A 20,298-nucleotide genomic window follows, 5' to 3' on the forward strand; every position below is an offset into this window, starting at 1 on the left:
GTTGAAGAGTAGGGGACCACATTTAATGGGTGAAGCTGTTTTCCCTGCTGATGCCAGGTATTGGCACTCAACAATCTGCTAGGTTCTGGGGAATTCTCCTTTGTCCTACCTGGATGTACAAAATGAGCTGGAGGTAAGGCAGAGGATGGAGGATGGGCTTATCCCTGCTGGCAGGAAGTACTCCTCAAATGAATGTCCATGGGCAGCAAATGTCCATGGCACAGTCAAGTCAGCTGCACTTCGCCCTAGGTGGGCACTTTGTTAGGCCCACCCCACCCCCTGCATTGCTGAGTGAGCTGGGGGCGGTCCCCCAAGGATGGACAGGGTGAGGCAGGAGCTCTGCCTCCCAGTCAGCAGCTGGAGGTGGCAGACAGGAACTTCCCTTCTATACTCCACAATCCCACTTCCTCATCAGATGGTGCTTTTTCCCACCCCCACAAAGCCTGCCAACTTTTCAAACTTTTATTAAATACAAAACCCCTGGTCTCTACGACCGAACGTTGCATTCAACGTACGCTGAAAAAAGGGTCAGACATTCAAATGTACAAAAGTCGCCGGTGCCCCCCAGCCCTGGCGAGCTGCCCTGCTCCCAACCCCACTGCTCCTATCCCCCCATGGAGTGTCAGGGGTGCTGGGGCTCCCAGTCCCATGGAGGGGCACAGGGCTCCTGCCCTGCATGGTCCTGGCCTCTCCTGCCTGCAGCCCTCCCCCCCTGGCCTGGAAGGGGGAAGGCAGACAAGGGGAGACCTCAAGGGGAAGATTCCCTCCCTGCTCAAGGGGCTGCACCAGCCCCCACCAAGAGGGGCTGTGAGGTTCAAATGAGCCCTATTTCCCCCACCAAGGGGGGGAGGGAAGGTGAGGGCAGGCGCAGGCAGGGGCTGCACACACACACACACAGCACCTGCCTTTGGGCAAGGGGGATGGCATACAGCTGCCATCCCCCCAGCCGTGGGGAAACTGAGGCACAGCGAGGGGCATTCGCTAATCAGAGGTCTCTGTTTGGCAGAGCTGAGACAGGGCCCAGCTCTAAGCACCAGACTAAAGCAGAGGAAGACAGCAAGCCATGTCTGTGTGCCTGGCAGCATGGGCAGTGCCTGGCCAGGGCAGCAATCTTGCCCTGATCCTGCCTGCCTAGGGGCCCCAGGCTGCTCCCATCCCCAGCTGGGGCAGCAGGGACTCCAGCACTGGTAAAGGGGGAAGCCTGCACCCCACTTCTCACAGCGCTGGTGGGGACCCTCCAGCTCTCACAGAGCAGTGGGATTTCACCCTCCCCACCCAGGGTGCAGGCAGGAGCTGGCATGGACTGGGGGCTCCTTGCCAGGCCTGGGGTTGCCCCCTCCCTCTGTGCCAGGAGCTGCTTGTAGGGCAGCTGGGCTCATCCACCAACACACCACGTATGGGGCAGGGGTCCTGCAAACACACTCGTGGGGATGGGGGAGACGGAGAAATCCTGGGGACCAAAGGGCTGGCTGGGGGGCAGCCATCTCCAGAAGGCAGCAGAGTAGGCAGAAAACATCCCTGTCCAGTCCTAGCTCTTGAGCTGGGGCAAAACCTGCTATGCCCAGCCAGCCTAGGCACAGGGGGTCCCAGTGACAGGAGCACTAGCCGCGGGCCAGGCGGGGCGGTGGCCTGCCAATCTCCACCGTGATGTTGGTGTACATGGGCTGGCGGGAGATCTCCACCAGCCGGTACTGCAGCGAGCTGATCCCATCCCGCTTCATTGTCATTTTAGTGTTCTGGATCTTGGTGAATCTGGTGGAAAGAAGAGCAGGATGAGGATGGAGGGATGTCTTGCTGTAGTGCCAGCAGTGCTGGACCTCTGTGGAAGTGTTCAGCCAAGTGATTGCCCAGCGTGCCAACTGCCCCAGCCCTGTGGCTCACTCACCTCTGCGGGTTGGGCTCGTTGTGTTTGTCACGTTCATGCTTAATCATGCGGTACCTCCCAATGCGGATGTCGGGCCTTGACACCTTCATGCCATTCAGGGAGATGCTGGGGGCCAGGAGCAGGGTGGGATCAGTGTGCGGGCACCAGGGTGGGACATTCCCCAGCCCAGAGACCTCCAGGGTCACACCCCAGGCAAAATAAACCTGTCCTTGGTTAAACAAAGCTGTGCCAAGATGAGCAAAGCCAGGCCCCACCCAGGCCAGTGTCGTGACTTAGGGTGCCACGTGCCCCCTGGCAGCGTGCCCAAAGTGCCACTCCCATCCAGGGACCAGCAGCTGCATTCAGCCTTCGTCTCACACAGGCAGCCATCCCTAGGCAGCCATCCATCCCTCCATCCCTCCCTCCCTTCCTCCTTCCTTCTGCGGCCTCTGCCCTTCACATTCCCTGAATGCCGCTGCCTAGCCCTTCCCTTGGAGCCCTCCCCTCAGATCAAGGGCTGCCTGAAACTTTTCCACAGAGCCACACTTCTTATCCTCCACTCTGAGCCCACCTTATGTGCAAATCAACTGTGCCACGTGCCCAGGGCTCCCACAAGGGTGTTTTGCTGGTCTGACTATCACATGCTGGTTACACCCCACTGGCTGCACACTGCTTCACTGGGCAGCACCATGGGGGAATCCACAGGAGGTGAGGTGGCCACTGTTCCGCTCTAGCACCCAGTGCAGCCTATGGGGGAATTGGGCTTTGCTCAGCGCGCAGCCGTACTGCTGCCTGGCGGCTGCTGGCAGGAATGACTGCGTGGCTGCTGCATGGACACCACACAGATGCTTCCAAGTTTTTGATCTCAGCCCTGGACACATCCAAGTCTAGCATCTCAGCCCCTGTATGGAGCAGAGCCCACAGGCACACCACCCTGCAGGCACAGTGTGTACCACACTGCAGGATTCAGCCAGAAGGGAGGCAGAGGAGCAGCTCACAGCCCTCCATCACCCTGGGAAAGACCAGTTCCATCCATAAGGGTCACCAACCCCAAAGCTGGAGTGTAAATCCCTCCCTGACATTTACCACGGCCCGCGAACATCCCCCACAGAACCAGCGCAGTAACAGTGCTAATTCAGTGCTGGGTGGGGAGCCTGCTACACCCCAACCGGTCAGTGCTAGCGAGAGGTTGGGCACCTACCGATTAAAGATGTCATCGTCCTCTCCTCCCCAGCCCCAGTACTCATTGGGAAAGCCATTGATCTTCAGGAACTGGGACTTGCTCAGCCCAGAGACACCGCCAAAGTAGCCGGCATAGGGCAGCCTGCAGGTTGACAGCAAATGGGTCAGCCCCAGGAACAGGCAAAGATGGAGGTGAGCCCCATGGGGACCCCCAAGTACAAGGACCCTTTCCTGTGTCACCTTCCTACCCAGGGCTCTGTGCCCTCTCCCATCTCAGGTCCACAATTCGAGCCACTGACCTCATGCCTACCCCAGGTGACAATCAAAGGTGGTTGCCTTGATACCATCCCAGAGAGATATTCCAGCCCTGCCTGGACAGAAACAGCTCCCCAGGGCACCCACCTGAACCCAAACTTGTCCATGCCAACAGCAAAGTGCCGTGGCTGCTCGTAGCAGCGATAGAGGTTGCGATCATCCATGGGGATGAGGTCCACGTCACTGAAAATGAAGCAGTCATACTCCTCGTCGTCCTTGAGTGCCTCCATGAATCCCACGTTGAGCAGCTTGGCGCGGTTGAAGGTGTCTTCACCAAACTGCAGGGCAGAGTTCAGCAGTGCCTGCTTATCTACCCCAGCCCCACCACCCTCTTGCCCCTGCCCCTCTCACCTGGTTGATGATGTAGATACCATAAGCCACCTTCTGCCGGCGCAGGATGGGGTGCAGGTAGTGCAGCCAGTACTTGAGGTGGTGCTCACGGTGTCGGAAGGGGATGAGGATGGCCACCTTCTGCCGGGGTAGGCAGTCGGGGGGGGTGTACTTGCCGCCCTGGCGCACATCAGGGTTCTCCCGCTGCACTCGCTCCATGCTCATGGGAGAGCTGAACTCGATAAGCAGGCGCCCAACTGTGAGAGAGGAAGGCAGGGTGGGTGATGCCCACAGGACAGGGTCATGGTCACATGCCACTCCTGCCCAGAGTAGTAAAGCAAACAGCAAGGGGCACCCGCAAAGGGGACTGGCACTGCCAAGGGCAGAGAGCACCCAAAACCTTTCCTAAACTGGAGCCCAGAGAGGCTGGGCTAACAAAACCTGAAACCAGCTGTCCTGATACAGTTCCACACTGGGGTTTCTCTATTTCATGGGGGAGCCATGCCCAGGGCCCAGGGGATAACGATGTCAACCATGAGCACCCACCTTAGCCCCATGTTCAGAGTCAGAGCCCAAATTCATCCCCAGTGCTCACCCAGCATGTCTCACCTAAGCCAGAAGGTGTCTCCTGGCAGGGCTGCAAGGGCTTCTCAGTGACAGACTGGTTGGTGCTGGGCTTGGTGCTGGGGGATGGGGCCTCTGCACCGGCTGGCCCGTAGCTGGGAACGGTGCCGTTGGGGCGGGAGGAGTTGGAGAAGGGGTGGGCGCGCGAGGCGTTCCTGGCGTTGAAACGGCTGAAGAAGTCCAGGTGCTGCGCGTAGACGTCAAAATAGAGGATCATGATGATGACGAAGTGGAGCAGGCAGAGCAGCAGCACAGCCTTGCAAATCCTTTCCAGGGTCACCCCCAAGAGCAGCCTGGTCATCTTCTGGGCACGGGCAGGCAGACATGTGCACTTGGTGGGGCAGGGGGGCGGCTCCAGCCACGGTCCTGATCCTGCCAAGACACCTCATGCTCAGGACACCACGAGCCTGAGCCCCCAGCCCTGCCCAAATGACACTGGGATAGCAGGAGTAGCACAGGCCTGAAGCAGACCTGAAGGGCTTGCAGGCTGGTACGCCAGAGAACACCCCAGGGGGAATGCTGCACCTCTGTTCTGAAGGCACCACCATGAGAGGTCCTCAGCTCCACACAGCAAGCTCCCTCCTTGCTTTCCTAGGCCAAGACCAGAACAGGACAGACCCACTCCCCTTCCCTTTTTCTCCCCCAGAGAGAGGATGTGGACACCTCCAGACTTGCCATAAAGAGCCTCCATGGAGGCTGGGCCCTTGGCAAAGGCTATGTTCTCCAAAAACACAGCCAGCCTGGGATGTCCCAAGGGCACCACAGGTGTCCCTACCAGCCACCCTTTTCTGAAGCACCCTCACTTCCTTGTTCCCCATCCTGCTCCCTCTCCAAAGAGCTACATCCCAGCAGCAGCACCAAAGTGGGGCAGCAATGAGAGTCATGCCGGCAGGGGCCCTTCTCGAGGCACCCAGCGGGGGAGCAGCTGCACATTAGACACCGAGCCAAGTCAAGCTGAGATGAGCAGGACATCCCAGCCCCTCTGAGTCAGGGTTCCCTGCCACATCCAGGGGGGTCTGGCTTACAGCCAGCGGCGCAGATCCTCTCTCCTCCTCCTGACGGTGAGGCCCCTGGGACACTGGACTGCTGGAAGTCAGGGTCCCCTTATCTCTGACATGACACTGGAGCTGGGCCAGAGCCCTGACAGGAAGCCAGCTGGGAGAGTCACTAGAGAGTCCCAGACAAGTCAAACAATCCGGCCTTTCCCAGCCCTGCCACTGCCAGGGCTCAGGCCACAGCACAGCCATGCACCCCGGTTCCTGCCCTGATCCCTGCCATGCTAGTCCCTGCTTTCAGGGAAGTTGCTAGGACACAGCAAAGCAATCACAAGGGACAGGCACTGGGGTTCACAAAGCCCTGAGGACCTCAGGACAGGCCGGAACTACTGCATGGTCCCTGGGGGGCCTTGATGGCTAGGGGTCTGCAGCAAGACCCCCAGCAGGAGTGCAGATAGCACCCAACACTGCTGGCAACTGGTCACTGGCAGCTGCTGGCCCTGTCCAGTGGGGTCCCCCAGGGAGCCACATGGAACCAAGTTGTCAGTGATGGCCACACTGGATGGGTATGGGGATCAGAGCTGAGGTGTGAAGCAGGATCCTTCACCCAACCCTGCTCTGGGGTGTCCTCTCCCAGTTGCAGGACTGACCCTGGCAGGCAGACCATGGAACCCACCGCAGGCAGGGAGGTGCTAGAAAAGGCTTTGAGCCCAATGCCCCGACTATGTCCACCCTCTCCCAGGATGCAGAGTAGTATCCCTGTGGATAGGGGTGTCCTGGCATGTGTCAGCAGCCCAATCCCACATCCAGTTTTTTTCTAGAAAGTAGCCCTCTGAAGGAAAGCTGGCTTTGCTGTTATTGCTCAAACTTTTTCCCGATTACAGTGCCTTGTCACTCTACACAGCCCACGACACAGGGACCTGCCTGCCCCCAGCACCTGCCAAAAACCCTCCCCAAAAATTTGTGCAGTATATAGAGTGGTGCTGCCCCAACAGCCAGAGGGGGATGCAACAGGAAAAAATCAGAGCTGGTTTTAGGGGCCGTTTGGCAGAATGGTCCACAAGGCAAGTAGAGGGTAATTCTCAGCAAGAACAAAAGCAAAGCACTCCATCAAGCAGCAGCCACAGGACACCACGAACATGAGTGGGCTTAAACTGCTAAGGAGGGGGTTATGAAATATGATGTCATCTCCCCCCACCGCAGCATATGTGCAGGGTGTGAGAGGCCAAAAGTGACCTGGGGCTGGAGAGCTGGTCCCCAGGGTTTCAAGCCAGAGCAGTATGTGCCATGCGGCTAGTGATGCTCGTTTTGGAAGGGATGCTCAACCCCGTGGACTCAATCCTTCTTCCCACAAGACATTCCAGAGCTCGGAGAAGGGAGGCACAGTGAGAGCCGGTGGCCTCGATGTCCTAAAGCTGGCCACCTCCTGGCCAAAAGCGGGGCGAGGGGCCGCATTCAACACAACTAACACTCCCCCGCCCCCTAATTTTTCCCAGTCCCCGACACACGCAAAAACTTACTTAAAAAATGAGAAACAACCTCAAAATTAGGCTTTCCCCCGAGCCAGAGCGGTGCCGCCCGCGAGTGACCAGGATCGCTTTCCCCGGGTCCATCCCGGGCCTCCCCCGCCCGGCCAGGCCTGCCCGCGCCGCTCCACTCACCGCGGCCTCGGGGCTGCCGCGCCGCCCCGGCGCCGGTCAGCGGCCCCCGCCGCCGCCTCCTTCTCTTCCTCTTCCTTCTCTTCCTCCTCCAGCCCCGGCCGCCGGCCCGCGGGCTCCCATGCCCGGGGCTGCGGGGGGCCCAGCCGGCCGGGCCGCCGCACCGCCGAGAGCCGCAGGGAGACGGGGCCGCGCCCGCACGCCGGCTCCGCCCGCCGCCGCCGCACCGGGCGGGGCCGCCGCCGCCGCCGCCCCGCACCGGGGCCCGAGGCGGGCGGTCCCGCAGGCACCTGGGCCGGCGGACGCGGATCCCGCGGACACCCCCCGGGGGTGCGCGATGCCTCCGGTTCCACCAGGGGATGCTCAGCCCTTGGCCCCAGGCGCGGCACCGGGGACCGTCCAGGCACCCTCCGAGACACAGGCATAGGGTGTCCCGGCCTTTCTTGGTTCCCTTGCTCCTTGTTGCTGGAAGGCAGCGTTTCCAAGGACCCACCTGCGGCGACTCCCACGCTCCCTGCCATTGGTGCTGTCTCAGCGTCCGTTGCAACCTATTTGTGTCTCCTTCCCCCCCACACCACCACTCTTTCTGTTTCATTGCTAGGAAACAACTGGGAATCTCATCCCCTTACCACAAAGGCATCAGTGAAAGGCCTTGGTTTGGTCTCACCTCAAGTTTGGCCCACCACAAGTACTTTTTGCACTGTCTACAGCCTTTCCCTTCCTGCCACCTCCTCAGCTCCCTTCCCCAGCACTTGTGCCTGTTCAGAGCAACCTTGTCCCTGAGGCCTCTCCTCCTCCCGTGCCGGGCTGCTCACCCCAGCGAGAGCTTTCCAGCTCCCTTCAGAAGCTCCCTTCGGCAAACAGGCTTTCAGAAGAGAACTGAATGGCACCCACCCAGGCCAGCCCTGCTCCACCCCTGCAAACGAGCCTACTGAAAGCGGTCCAACTTCTGCCTCCAGCTCTTGGTTTGGCTTCTCAGCAGGTGGCATTTTCCTATCCATACCTACACATGGTTACCAAAATACCTTTTAACTGCTGCTGCTTCTAAATGAGACAAGGTGTAAGATCCCAAAGCCTTGTTCAAGCTTTTTTCCTCTGCTTGAGCAGCAGGTATTTAGTAGGTGTTTAGTCCAAGTCCTGGAACCCAAGCGTACATACCTAGAATGGTGTGCTCACCTTATCACTGCTGGCTATGGTAGGTGGGCTGTGGGTCACCCTGAGAGTGGCCCTGATGGGTGTCATGTTCTTATAAGGGGCCTGTGGGTAAGTCTAGAGCCCATTCCCTTGCCAAAGCTGTGATATACATAGGCAGGATAGGGAGAATGGAAAAGTACCTCACAGAGGCACATTTCTGACAGCAGAAGCATTTCTATCTGGGCAGGGCAGAGGCCCATCCCTGAAAAACAAGTGGGTGAGTCTTTCAAGACAGCTGCTAACCATGAAGATAATTAACCCATAAAGCAGCTTCTCTAACACCAGCACAACCTCTCCAACCCCAGGCATCCCCTTCCTGAGCTTGGTGTGGGTCTGATGAAATGGCTCTGCAGCTCCCACAGGACAGGCAAAAATCTGCCCACACCTGACGCTCTTCCAACCAGACAGGGCCAAGTTTGCGTCCTGCCACTACACAGGTCTCACATTGCTCCTCACTGGGAGAGCCTCCAGCCCCAGCCAGCACAGCTAGAAGGGGCAGCAGCTTAGTCTTCCCCCCACAACTGTCATGCACCCTGGGCTGAAATACGCTACAGCCCCCAAACTCATAGGACAATGTGAAACAGAGGCAGGAGAGCAGCAGATCTCAGAGGGGTCATGCAGAGGCAGCTGCTGCCCTAGTTCAAGGGCAAGAATCAGCAGGCTCCAGTAGTCTCACTGCTGCCCCAGCCTGAGGTGTCCATGTGGGAAGAGAGAGGCAGCTCTAAGCATGCACCTACTCTGACACAGCAGTGGAAGATCAGTGCTTTCTCTATGAAGGTATACTGGTAGAAGAACAGGATGAAGGCGTTGTGCTGGATACAGCAGAAGCAGCAGCCTCCAGGCTCTCTGCATAGCACATCCAGAAGGACCTTGTTCTTCCCTTCCCCCACGCAGCAAATGAGCTGCAAGTCCAGCTGTCTACAGCCAGCTTCCCCACCCTATTCAGTGCAGCCAGGGACAGGGAACAGAGCCAGCACAAAGCGTCCCCACCCCAGGACTTCTGCCAAGGCCCCCTGGACAGAGGGAGATGGCAGATTGGAGAGCCCCAGCATACAGTCAACAATCACACCACAGATTGTTGGCTGGAGCATGTCCTTTGAAGGGGCAAAAGTTTTACTTTTCTGCTCTTCTGGTGCTCCCCAGCTGCACAATGGGGCAACAGACACTGTGTAACCCCGCATTACACTGACCTACCGGGATGGGAGCTGACAGGCTCAAAGCAGCTTGTGTTGGGCTGCTAGGAGCCTGGCAGAGGCAACTCAGAGCTGCCTGCTGCCTGTTCCAACAGTCTTGTACCTGCTCCAGGCAGCAAGGCACAGCTCTGCATTCCCACAGCCCAAACAGGGTGGCTCTTGCAGCCTGAGAAGGAAACAGAACACACAGGCAGGACACCATCAGGCTCCTGGAACAGGACACGGATTTTGCCAGATGCACAGAGAGGAATCTCTGAGCACTGGGGCAGCCCAAACCAGCACTTGCTACCTGCAAACCTCCCTAGCATGCACAAGGAGGAGAAAGAGCTGGACGAGAACCATATTTATTTCACTGACACAGAATTGCACTGATGGTTGATTCTACACACCAGGGACAGGCAGCAGCAGGGCCCCAGAGGCTGGGCCAGGCTGCTGGGGGCAGAATTCACACAGAGAAATTTGTTTCTTCCACGCGGCCGATTGATCTGCAGGACGAGGCTCTACGCAGTCAGGCTCCTGCTCCCGATGCCAGGAATCTCCCACCCCAATCAAGTACAGAAACATTAAATAAGTATATACAGAACCTCTCGGGGTGGGCTGGAACAGGCTGAGTGCAAGAGGGCTCAGCCCATTTTTACTCTAGATGTCTAGAAAGAAAGAAGAGAGGTTAGGTTGTGGCTCACAAACCCCAGCTCAACATCCCAGTCCCACCCAAGCATCCTAGGACAATCCAGAAGCTGCTGACAGCTTATCAATCCCACTGGTAAGACATGAGCATCACACAAAGCGCGCACAGGGTGACACTCTCAGTGAGAGAGGGGCCATCAGGAGGGTTCACAATGTTGCAAACAGGCACAGTATGTGTGGGAAGAGCTGTGCCACCCCCAAACCTCGTAAACAGCCCCCCCATTCCAAGGCAGAAGACTGTGCTGAAACCCAGGTGTGTCTCCCTGGGGCTGGTGAGCATCCAGGGTGACAGCCCCTTGTGGTCACGTAGGCCTGGTGGCCTCAGGAAACAGTTACCTGCAGGATAGCAACGATGACCCCAAACAGCCCTATGGCACTGCCAAAGATTTCCACAATCAGGATCTTGACGAAGAGGCTGGCATTCTGGGCATCAGCCAGGGCAGCCCCGCTGCCCACGATGCCCACACAGACCCCACAGAAGAGATTGCATAAACCCACGGTCAGACCAGCTCCAAACATGGAGAAACCTGTGAGAGAGGAATGCTGCAAGAGCAGGACGTAACCTTCTTCCACCTGCACCCAGGACATGCTGCAGAAGTTTCTGCCTCGAAGTGACAGAAGACCCAGAGCTGCCAAGCCCCAGCAACCCTGCTTGAGGAGCAGGACAGCTCTGAGGTGTGCCCCAGCTCCCACGGTGCCAGGCCACTGTTCCACCCAGGCGAGGAGCAGCGCTGCTGGGCAGCACAGCCCGCTGAGTGCAGGAGGACCTCGAGGAGGTAAGTAAAAAGCTGTCTTTTGGCAGAAGAGTCACGTGTCCTCCAGACACCAGCAGCAGACCATGGGTAGGTCAGAAGGTGGGGGTCACGGTGTGGCAGTGCTCACAGCGTCAGCAATGGGGACCCTGCAGTCCTTACCTGCGTGGTAGTTCCTGGCTCCAATCTCTTCTGGGGTGACTCCGTTGAAAGGCTGAGAGAAAGCACAGGACCTGGGTCAGTGACAAGTCTGCGGCCTCTGAAAAAGTTACCTGCCCCTGATACGGCATGAGGTAGCCACATTTGGCCAGAGCCGGTCCCTGACTCCAGGTCAGGATGGCTTCATGGCATCTCCCTTGTGTGTGCTCTCCCAACCCTCTTCATCACAGGCAAGGATCACTACACAGACCACCAGTCCAGAGGCTCCCAAAGGCCCAACAGAGTTCAAAGGCTATCCCTCACAACACCGGCCCGTGACCAGCTGCCCATCCCCACCACAGCCCCAAGGCTGGCGCAGGGATGGCATGGCAGCCCAGGTGCTCCCTTACCTCAGCCATGTTACTGATGACTATTGCCATGATGATCCCGTAGATGGCCACGGCCTCGCAGAAAATGATGCTGTAGGAGAAAGGCAAAGCCTGAGCACAGCGTCTCAGTAAGTCCGCCCAGTGTCCCAGGGGAAAGACCCCTCCCCAAGGAGCCCCTGCCACTTCATGCCCAGCCAGACAGAGCCCTCCATAGCCATATGGGAAGCTACCCGCTGCCTTCCTTTCAAACTAGGAGCTGCCAAACACAAAGGCTGGATGCTGGTTCTGCTGTGGCACCTGAGTAAAGTACAAGGATCCTGTGGGAAGCAGGCCTAGGAATTCCTGCCCTTCACCAGTCTGTTTCTGTTCCTTGTAGAAGGGTTGTGCAAGGAGAACCCTTGCCTAGGCAGGATGTGTGATCTCAGGGTGTTTGTTTTGAACACACTGGGCTCATTCACAGCGTGATATCACACAGTGACCCTTCAAAGCAGCACTCTGGCTCTTTTAGAGCTCTTTGTTTTGAAAGTAAACAGCATCAGCATGCCAGCAGCACCCAGCTAGAGCACAGACAGAAGTCTCTTCACTGAGTGGCTTGTAACCTGCTCCACTCAGGTGCAGCACAAGAAGTAACCCCAGGTCTGTGCTTACCTCACCAGATTCTTTGTTTTGATCCGTGGGGCTTTGACTCCACCACCAATGATGCTGGAGCCTGTGATGTAAATCCCCCTGTAGCAGACAAAGGTGGTTGGTGGAAGGTTTGTCAGTTGTAGAATTCTATACAGAAACCAGGATCTTTCAGCTGACCAAAGAATCAGGCATACAGCTGGAGGACACTGAACACTCAGCCTAGCCACTCCCAGAGTACAAGTGGCCCCAGGCTTCACCACCTACACCAGCAGAACTGCTGGGGCACAAGAGCCACCACTAGACAGCCTGGGCTGAGGGGTACAGCTTCCAAAGACTTTCCTGTGTTTCCACTGCCACTGCTGACTGTGGGCTGGCTCACGCAGACCCCACAGTGGCTCAATAATTCAGCCCCACTGCTGTGGTGACCCACAGCCCTACATGTAGACATTGTTCTACCCTGCTCTGCTGTGGGAAAACTGCAGTGTCTACACAGCTACCAAGGTGGCACAGCAGGGGAATGCTGAAGAGCCAGTCCACTCACCAGGCAGCTCCCACCACAGACAGGGAGATGGCCAAGCCAATGCCCAAGTTGGACCACATGTAGGGTGAGGTCTCCGTCAGAAACCTGGACAGGAAATAGTATCCTGAGTTAGCACAGAGGTTGAGCCCCCATAGTCACACCACACAGCCTACCCCAAAACAGGTACCCCTCCACCAAATTATGAAGCCCAAGATGTGTTGGGCAGTCAGACAGCAGGACATGAAAACCCCTATCTGCCCGCCAGAAACACAGGACCCTCACCTGCATGGATCAAGATCTTCCTCCCAAACCCTCACTGTGAAGAGGAAGCCTGGGCTCAGAGACTTGGAAGGCAGAGCAGCAATAGCTGCACCAAGACCTCATACGGAGCCAGCCACAGGAACACACGGGCTGCATCCATCCCACCTCCCGGGGAGCAGAGGCCCTGCTCACTGTAGCTCTTGTTCTCCTGCGGTGCAGTGACCACTGCCCATTGCTCAAAAGCAAGTGCTGCTCCTGGGAGGCACTGCCAGCACCACCTGCCTCCTCACACAGCCCTGAGGATGCCTGTGTTTACAGGGAACTCACCAAGCCACATCAAAGCGGAAGCCCAGGTCAAATATTGTGTAGCAGATCCCTGGAAAGCAAGAACAAGATGGAAACCTCCACAGAAGCACCAGCTGGATCCAGCACTGCTGGTTCCTCCCTGGCCTGCGAAGCCCCGAGGCAAAGCCCCAGGAGCACAGCACAGCATGAAGGAGGGTTACTGGGAGGACTGGCTCAGGCATGCAGAGCTGTGGGCTGGGTGTACCCCCCAAATCCTACCCCTTTGATCCCAACACTTCCACATCATCACAAGACTGACAGCCTGGGCCTGTGATACTGTCAGACTCCATCCCAGTCTTGCCTAGCAGATGATCATGGTTGTTGTCACACCCATTTTCTATTTCCTAACCCTGCTGAGCACCCACAGACCATGCTGAGCTGCAGGGTCTCACGGGCAATCCATAGCCCTGTGCCCCAGCACGGTCTCCACCATGGCTCTCCAATGCCTCAGCCCTGTTGGAGAGTCACAGCTCCAGGGAACCTGCCACAGGAGGGACAAGATGAGCAAAGCCGTGCCCTGATTGACCACCACATGCTGCTACATCACCATCCCATCATCCTAGGGCTTCCCAGGAGCCCATCAATACAAGAAGCTCCATCTTTTTTCCAACACCCCCTTTCCAAGGCTGTCAGTTGAAGTTGAGTGTTGAGTGTTGTTCTCAACATTTCCCCCAAGGTAATTTCCAGATAAATTTATACTCCAACACAGGTGGGAGACACCAAAGCACTGCCCTGAGAAACTCAGAAAAGCCCTTGCTTTCCAAGGAGGGCATGCCCTACTGTGCTCATCTCCCACCAGAGACCACAGCCAAGACTCACATCCCTGCACAGCACAGGCACACGCAGAGGTGCTTGCACTGAAACCCTGCCTTACTCTGAGCTCCTGAGTGGGAAACATGGCTGCACATCAGGAGAGACACTTGCTCTTTGCTGGAAAAGGGAGGGTGACCCAGCCCCAAGGAGCAGATAAGCACGGGCATTGTGGCACTGTGTGCTCCACACTAGACAGAGGGTGAAGGAAGAGCTCTGCTGTATCTGACTGTAACCAGTCAGAGCCTGTGTAACACTGATCCCGCATACAGTTGGGAAAAGAGGAAACAGGAGACTTCTGAAATGCTCGAATGCAGCAAAGAGGTCACTGCATGTGTCCCACTGCTCCCTTCCACCCCAGAGTGGCAGCCTGGAAGTAGGGGAGGATGGCAATGTGGCCAGCAGAAATATGGGGGCAGGATCATGCCTGCCAGGTTGGAGAAGCCCTTCCGTGAGCACAGCCAAGACCTGCAGGACTATTCATGCCACTGGAAGGCCTCAGCACTGCTGATCTCTTGAAGCAGGGATGTCCCCATTATTCTTGTGTGCTCACCCCTCCATGTACAGCTCAGGCCTCAGCACCACACTCAGGGGAGCACAAGAGCACTGTCAGGCAAGCCAGTGAGCCCCATAATGGGAAGTGGTAATGCTGGTCACTCTTTCTGCCACAGATTTGGGGTACCCCTCTCCCCTGTAGTGACACACAAGAATGAAGAATGGTGCTAGCACAGACAGGGAATACAGAGGAAAGCCACAGCCCAGCCTGCACTTCTGGCAACCTTCAAGGATGATCTTTAGTTCTGGGCCCAGCCAGTCTATTACTTGTGTTTTGGCTTTGCTGTCAGAACAGGAACTGAATCCAGCCAGCCTCAACTGCCTCCACTCCCCAGAAGTGGTAAAAAAAGAGCTACAACCAGTTCAGGGCAGATCCTCAGGGCACCTTTCATGTCTTCAAGAGCAAGTGTAACCTTAGATTCATATGCAAAAGAAACTGGGTAAAGGACATTCTCCTGTGAGCTCTGACTTGCAGCCCTGAAGCCAGAAGGACAGAAGAGAGGGTAGCAGGACTGGAGGATTAAACCAGGGCTCAGGACAAAGACAGAATACACACAAACACTACTGCAACACTGCATGGAGCAAGACCACTTCCTGCTCATGGTCTTCCTCAAAAAGGGACTGCAAGAGGGCAGGGGAAGTTAAGAGCAACCGGGCTCAGCTCAGTGAGATTTTCCGACAGGCTCACTAGTGTGAGCTATATGATTCAGAGAGCCCAGTGAGGCAGCCCTAGGCCCACACTGGGTTCACCAGGCCCTGGAAACACGAGGGAGTGAGACACCCTTCAGACTCATTCTCTCCCCTTACCCAAACACTGAAGCAAGGGCCAAGGTTTCCCCAGCCTCTGCCTGGTTTGTGGTCACTTCATTCTATGCTAAGAGAAAATCACAAGCAGTCCCAGCACAAAATCTACCTGCTGGCCCTAGGGCATTAATTCCATCCTCCAAAAGCCCAACACCAAGCAGCAGAGCACGGGCTGCCACGAGCTGAAACGTGGCCAAGCAGCAGCTCCACAATTATCCAAACTTGTATGTTCTTTCATGCTGCCACAGCTTGGCAAAGCAGGGCGATTTCTCCACCCGAGAGACATCAACCATCACAGTGTGAAGGACCAGGCTCCTCCTGCCTTTACCTTCCCTAATCTACCAAATCAAAATACGACTCCTGACCGGCACCGGCACCTTTCTGCTCTCGCACACACAGAGAACCAAATCAACTGCTCAACCGGAGAGGCTCAGAGCGCTGAAAACTGCACATCCAGCAGCGACTGGGAGTTACGCGGCACCGCTGGGGGCTCCGAGGGAGCAGCTACGAGGCCCGAGAGGCGATGCCCAGGCTGGGGAGCCCCACAGCAGCACTCCCGGCCGTGCAGTACGCAGACCACGGGAAGCACAGCGGCAACCGAGGGCCTGACAAGGCTGCATCCCTCAACGCCCGCCTTCCCTTCCCACACCAAAGCAACCCTCCTCTGCAGCAAAGGAGCAGCCAGCACGGGCACAGGCAGGAACCGCAGCCTCCCCTCGGGCCCGGAGATCCCTCCGGCCCCACGGCTCAGCCCGGCAGCGCGGTCCCCTGACCCCCTTTCCCCGCGGCCCCGCGCCCTCCCCCGCCCCGGGCTGACCGACGCCAAGCAACGTGGTCCAGAAGGCGAGGCCGAGCCCCGAGTAGAGCAGGGCGAGCCCCGTCATGGCGGCGGCGGCGGCGGCACCGGGCGGCGCGGCGGGAGCAGATCGGGCCGGGTCACCTGACCCCCGCGCGGCACCTGACCGGAACTGCAGCGCACGGACGGAAGTACCGGAACGCCGCCGCTGCCACCGCGCCCGCTTATTGGCTGCCTGGTTTGACAGTGGCCGGAGAACTACACACACCAGAATGCATCGCGACCATTACATATTTCCATTGGCTGTCGTCCCTTCTCCGCCCCGTCGTGGGCAGGACTTCTGGGGGCGGGGAGGCAGAGCCGAGCTTCCATTGGCCAGCGTCGCGCCGCAGCCCGGAAGCGGGCGCAGGGGCCCGCGTGCCGCCATGGCCGCGGCCTTCAGCAGCGATGGGGAGGCTGCGCTGCGGCGGGAGCTGTGCGCGGCCGTGGCAGCGGCACCGCGGAACGACCTCGACGGCTTCTACGAGATGGGCCGCGCCGCCGCCTTCATACGAGACGGCGGGTTCCGCAAGGTGAGTGGGACCGAGGGTGGAGCCGGCCGGGGGCGGCGCGCGGTCCCCTTTCCTGGTGCCTCATAGGATTGTCAGCGTTGGAAGGGACCTCTGGAGATCATCCAAACCCCTTGCTAGGGTAGGGTCACCGGAGCAGGTTATACAGCAACGCGCCCAGATGCGTTTGGTATGTCTCCAGAGATGGAGATTCCACGACTTCCCTGGGCAGATGTTCCAGTGCTCGGCCGTCTTGAGTGTAGAGAAATCCTTCCTCATGCTAACATGACACATCTTTTGTCTTAGTTTATTGCCATGGCTTCTTCCTCTGTCCGGTTGCTGGGCTCCACTGAAAGGAGTCCAGCACCGTCCTTTTGGCACCCACCTCTGAGATATTTATATGCACTAATGAGATCCTGTCCTTGTTCCAGGCAGGACAGGATTAATTTTTGCAGTGACCAGGATGGGGCACGGCCACGACCCAGAGGTTATTCTGTACCGCCTCCCATCATTTCCTGGGGACAGGGAAGGAGTCCTTCCCGGGTCCCGTAGTGTGGCATTGTCAGGTATTGTCAGAGCCCTGCATCAAGCACTCGTGTGCAAATCATTTGTCTCTTGTACATTGTTATTAATAGTGTTGCAGTTACCATTGGTTTTCTTATTTAGTTTGCTGTTCCCAGTAAATTGCTCTGATCTTGACCTGTGATCTTGACCCTTTGTGCGTGCCTCTGATTCTCCACTCCATCCCGCTGCAGAAGGAAGGGGAGAGTGAGTGGCAGCCTGGTTTAGAGAGGCTTACTGGGAGCACTGAACTGGGGAGTACCACTCCTAAACCACAGCAGATCTCCTCTGTCTTCTCTTGTCCAGACTAAACGGGCCCAGCTTTCACAGTCTCTTCTCACAAGAGAGGTGCACCAGATCTCTCATCATCTTTGTGGCCTCTGCTGGACCTTCTCCAGTAGTTCCTTGTCTTTCTTATACTGAGGAGCCAGAACTAGAGACAATACTTGTGATGTGCCTCACCAGGGTCAATTGGAAGGGCAGGATTATCACTCTCGACCTGCTGGCACCACTCTTTCCAGTGCACTCCAGGAGCCCATTGGCTCTCCTGGCTGTAAGGGCCCTGCCAGTTCATGGTCGACTTGTCACCCACCAAGACTCTAGGTCCCAGATCCTTATCTGCAGTAGTGGGTCAGCCCCCAGCCTGTGCTGCTAGTTGGGGTTATTCCCCTCCTGGTGTAGTACCCTAAACTTGCCCTTGTTGACCCTCATTAGGTTTCTCTCTGCTTAATTCTCCAGTGTTAGCAAGGTCCTGCTGAACGGCACAGCCTTCAGGTGTATCAGCCACTCCTCCCAGTTTCGTACCAGCAAACATGCTGAGGGAGTATTCTATCCATTCTACCCCTTCTGTCTCTTCATCTCACCCTCCCCAGTGCCTCATTCCGTCTGCCTCATCCCTTGTTCCCGCCAGGTCGCCCTGCAGTTCCCTGATGAGCTCCTGGCAGACGCAGTGGAGGTGGCAGGCCAGATGGAGGCAGCAACCGGGGCTAAGATGTACGTGTTAGGAGACACCACGTACGGCAGGTCGGTGTGGGACTGTGGAGGGTGTCCTGGGGTTCCCCTGCGGGAAGGAATGGGGCGGTGCCAGGGAGGAGGGAGTGCTGCAGAGCCTATCTGACACCGGGTTCTCCTCGCAGCTGCTGCGTGGATGAAGTGGCTGCCGAGCATGTGGGTGCCGAGGCAGTGCTGCACTATGGCCCGGCCTGCCTCAGCCCCTGCAGAAAGCTCCCGGTGCTGCACATCTTTGGGCGGCAGCCCCTGGACGTTGGGCGCTGCACAGAGGCGTTCCGGGAGCTCTACCCCGAGCAGCAGAGCCGTGTGGTGGTGCTGTACGATGTGGTCTATGCCCATGCGATGGGTGAGTGCTCTGGGGCAGGGAAGGAGGGCTCTGGTACTTCTCTGAGCTCTGCAGAGCTGCCAGGGTCAGACCAAGCAGGCATTCATTCCCCAGACATTGGTAGCCTTGATTTCTGTCTTCTCCCCTGATCTGTTGCACCTTTTCCACGTCAGGACTATGGCCAAGTTTTGTTCTTACTCCTCTCTTCCTTCAGGTGAGCTGGAGAAGCAATTGTGCCCCGAGTACCCCAATATCATCTTCTCTAGGCTGGTGTGTGGAGACCCTCCTGGCCCCACAGTGCCTGGGGAGGAGTGGAAGTTTGGTCGCCAGTTCTTGGTGGAGGCTGCAGGAGGGCTGCAGGACTATGCCATGTTCTATGTGGGAGCTGAAGGCCTTGCCCTCACCAGCTTCATGCTGACCTGGAACTGCTGCCCTTTCAGCTCCTTCAATCCTATCACTGGCTGCGGCCGCCGCGAGACCCTCAATGTCAACCGGGCCCTGATGCGCCGCCTGTACCTGGTGGAGCGGGCCCGGGATGCCAGCGTGGTGGGCATCCTGGTGGGCACCCTTGGTGTGGCGGGCTACCTGACCGTGCTGCAGCACCTCCGCCAGCTGCTGTGCCGCGCCGGCAAGCGCAGCTACACACTGGCTGTGGGCAAGCCCAACCCCGCCAAGCTGGCCAACTTCTTGGAGGTGGACATCTTTGTCCTGGTGGCCTGTGCTCAGAACTCCCTCCTGGACTCTAGCGATTTCTACCGACCTGTTGTGACCCCGTATGAGCTGGAGCTGGCCTGCAACCCAGCCCGTGAGTGGACGGGGAACTACCTCACAGACTTCCGAGACCTGCTGCCAGGTAATAGCTAAGAGACAGCTGCCCAACACCCTCCCAGGGTGTATTCCATGCAGCTGCCTGGCCTGTGGTTGCTCCAGGACAGATGGACAAGGCTAATGTTACTGTTCCCTGGCAGGTGCCTGTGCGCATGTTGAGCTCCCACCGGCTGTTCCTGCAGCAGAGGCTGTTCCCGATGTCTCGCTGATCACAGGGAAGATGTGTGCTACCCACCTCTGTGGCCCCCTGACCTCTCAGCTGCCCCCCAGCACCACCCTGGCCTGCAGGGACCAGACACGGGCACTCGCAGAGATCAGCCCTGCAGGTTTGTGTTGGTTTCATGGTGGGGCTGAGCCCTGGTGCAGGGGCAGTGCCACCTTCTCGCTCTTGGTAACAATTCCCTTTGTCCTCCCAGCCTCCTTCTTGGAGTCCCGCAGCTGGAGGGGCCTGGAGCAGCAGCTGGGACAGACCCCCATCTCCAAGGCTGTGCAGGGCCGACGAGGGATTGCCATTGCCTATGAGGATGAAGGATGTGAGCAACCCTGATTCAAGTAGCATTGCCACCCAGCCAGGAGTTGGGGCCATGTGGGGGCCCAGGAATTGCCTCCCACTGGGTGTTGGACCTGCTGCCAGCTGGCACCTTGCTGGACACGGCCTTGGGTCAGTAATACTGCAGTGGGAAAGCAGGAGTTGCATGTGTGTTCAGGAATGCCTGTGGCACCCTGAGGCTCATGGCCAGGGCAGCAGCAGGGCCAGGAGAGACAGGCACTTGGCCCAGACCCAGTCTCCCTCCACAGGCTCCTCCACCCAGGACAGCTTTGTCCCTGTGTGGAAAGGTCACAACTTCGCAAGAGCTGACAGTGGTGGGACTTGAGGCTTTTGTGGACTACTGCTGCTAACTAAAGCTGAAGAGGATTTGTGAATGAACTGGTTTTTTAGAATGAAACATGGGCTGAGGAACACAGATGGGTGATACCAGCTCTGC

The 20,298-nt window shown here is 57.8% G+C and overlaps 3 protein-coding genes across 7 annotated transcripts; 1 reads left to right on the plus strand and 2 right to left on the minus strand.

Moving 5' to 3' along the window:
- Positions 1 to 448: 448 nt before the first annotated feature.
- On the minus strand, positions 449 to 7,179 carry B4GALT2 (beta-1,4-galactosyltransferase 2). 2 transcript variants are annotated; one of them, XM_066325016.1, is made up of 7 exons: positions 6,972 to 7,179; positions 4,301 to 4,687; positions 3,713 to 3,948; positions 3,449 to 3,639; positions 3,066 to 3,188; positions 1,886 to 1,990; positions 449 to 1,752 (listed from the first exon to the last, which is right to left on the minus strand). In XM_066325016.1, the coding sequence occupies exons 2-7, from the start codon at positions 4,614 to 4,616 to the stop codon at positions 1,602 to 1,604; spliced, it is 1,122 nt and encodes a 373-aa protein (XP_066181113.1). In that variant the 5' UTR covers positions 4,617 to 4,687; positions 6,972 to 7,179; the 3' UTR covers positions 449 to 1,601. The 2 variants fall into 2 exon arrangements, with proteins under 2 accessions (XP_066181113.1, XP_066181112.1); XM_066325015.1 differs by lacking the exon at positions 1,886 to 1,990 and having other exon boundaries at positions 6,972 to 7,105.
- A 2,744-nt stretch (positions 7,180 to 9,923) lies between these two features.
- On the minus strand, positions 9,924 to 16,209 carry ATP6V0B (ATPase H+ transporting V0 subunit b). 4 transcript variants are annotated; one of them, XM_066325020.1, is made up of 8 exons: positions 16,061 to 16,196; positions 13,057 to 13,105; positions 12,490 to 12,573; positions 11,970 to 12,047; positions 11,343 to 11,412; positions 10,957 to 11,008; positions 10,379 to 10,569; positions 9,924 to 10,002 (listed from the first exon to the last, which is right to left on the minus strand). In XM_066325020.1, exons 1-8 carry the CDS (start codon positions 16,125 to 16,127, stop codon positions 9,979 to 9,981), a joined length of 615 nt encoding a protein of 204 aa, XP_066181117.1. In that variant the 5' UTR covers positions 16,128 to 16,196; the 3' UTR covers positions 9,924 to 9,978. The 4 variants fall into 4 exon arrangements, with proteins under 4 accessions (XP_066181117.1, XP_066181118.1, XP_066181115.1 ...); XM_066325021.1 differs by lacking the exon at positions 13,057 to 13,105 and having other exon boundaries at positions 16,061 to 16,209; XM_066325018.1 differs by lacking the exon at positions 16,061 to 16,196 and having other exon boundaries at positions 13,057 to 15,999.
- On the plus strand, positions 16,126 to 20,277 carry DPH2 (diphthamide biosynthesis 2). The gene is made up of 6 exons (XM_066325017.1): positions 16,126 to 16,611; positions 18,059 to 18,171; positions 18,285 to 18,505; positions 18,699 to 19,337; positions 19,453 to 19,638; positions 19,729 to 20,277. Exons 1-6 carry the CDS (start codon positions 16,126 to 16,128, stop codon positions 19,857 to 19,859), a joined length of 1,776 nt encoding a protein of 591 aa, XP_066181114.1. The 3' UTR covers positions 19,860 to 20,277.
- Positions 20,278 to 20,298: the final 21 nt, after the last annotated feature.

Source organism: Sylvia atricapilla, chromosome 9 (assembly GCF_009819655.1).
Source record: "Sylvia atricapilla isolate bSylAtr1 chromosome 9, bSylAtr1.pri, whole genome shotgun sequence".
Classification (NCBI taxonomy): domain Eukaryota; kingdom Metazoa; phylum Chordata; class Aves; order Passeriformes; family Sylviidae; genus Sylvia; species Sylvia atricapilla.

What these genes read in the sequence shown, in the direction of transcription:
- DPH2 (XM_066325017.1), top strand. Translation starts at nt 16,126, where the DNA reads ATGGCGGCGGCGGCGGCGGCACCGGGCGGCGCGGCGGGAGCAGATCGG. An exon ending in GAGACGGCGGGTTCCGCAAG is followed by an intron (nt 16,612 to 18,058) that starts GTGAGTGGGACC and finishes TGTTCCCGCCAG; the next exon opens with GTCGCCCTGCAGTTCCCTGA. An exon ending in GGTCTATGCCCATGCGATGG is followed by an intron (nt 18,506 to 18,698) that starts GTGAGTGCTCTG and finishes CTCTTCCTTCAG; the next exon opens with GTGAGCTGGAGAAGCAATTG.
- B4GALT2 (XM_066325016.1), bottom strand. Translation starts at nt 4,616, where the DNA reads ATGACCAGGCTGCTCTTGGGGGTGACCCTGGAAAGGATTTGCAAGGCT. An exon ending in GGAGACACCTTCTGGCTTAG is followed by an intron (nt 3,949 to 4,300) that starts GTGAGACATGCT and finishes CCTCTCTCACAG; the next exon opens with TTGGGCGCCTGCTTATCGAG. An exon ending in AACGAGCCCAACCCGCAGAG is followed by an intron (nt 1,753 to 1,885) that starts GTGAGTGAGCCA and finishes TCTTTCCACCAG; the next exon opens with ATTCACCAAGATCCAGAACA.
- ATP6V0B (XM_066325018.1), bottom strand. Translation starts at nt 13,256, where the DNA reads ATGCCTGAGCCAGTCCTCCCAGTAACCCTCCTTCATGCTGTGCTGTGC. An exon ending in TCATCAGTAACATGGCTGAG is followed by an intron (nt 11,009 to 11,342) that starts GTAAGGGAGCAC and finishes GCTTTCTCTCAG; the next exon opens with CCTTTCAACGGAGTCACCCC. An exon ending in TCATCGTTGCTATCCTGCAG is followed by an intron (nt 10,003 to 10,378) that starts GTAACTGTTTCC and finishes CTTTCTTTCTAG; the next exon opens with ACATCTAGAGTAAAAATGGG.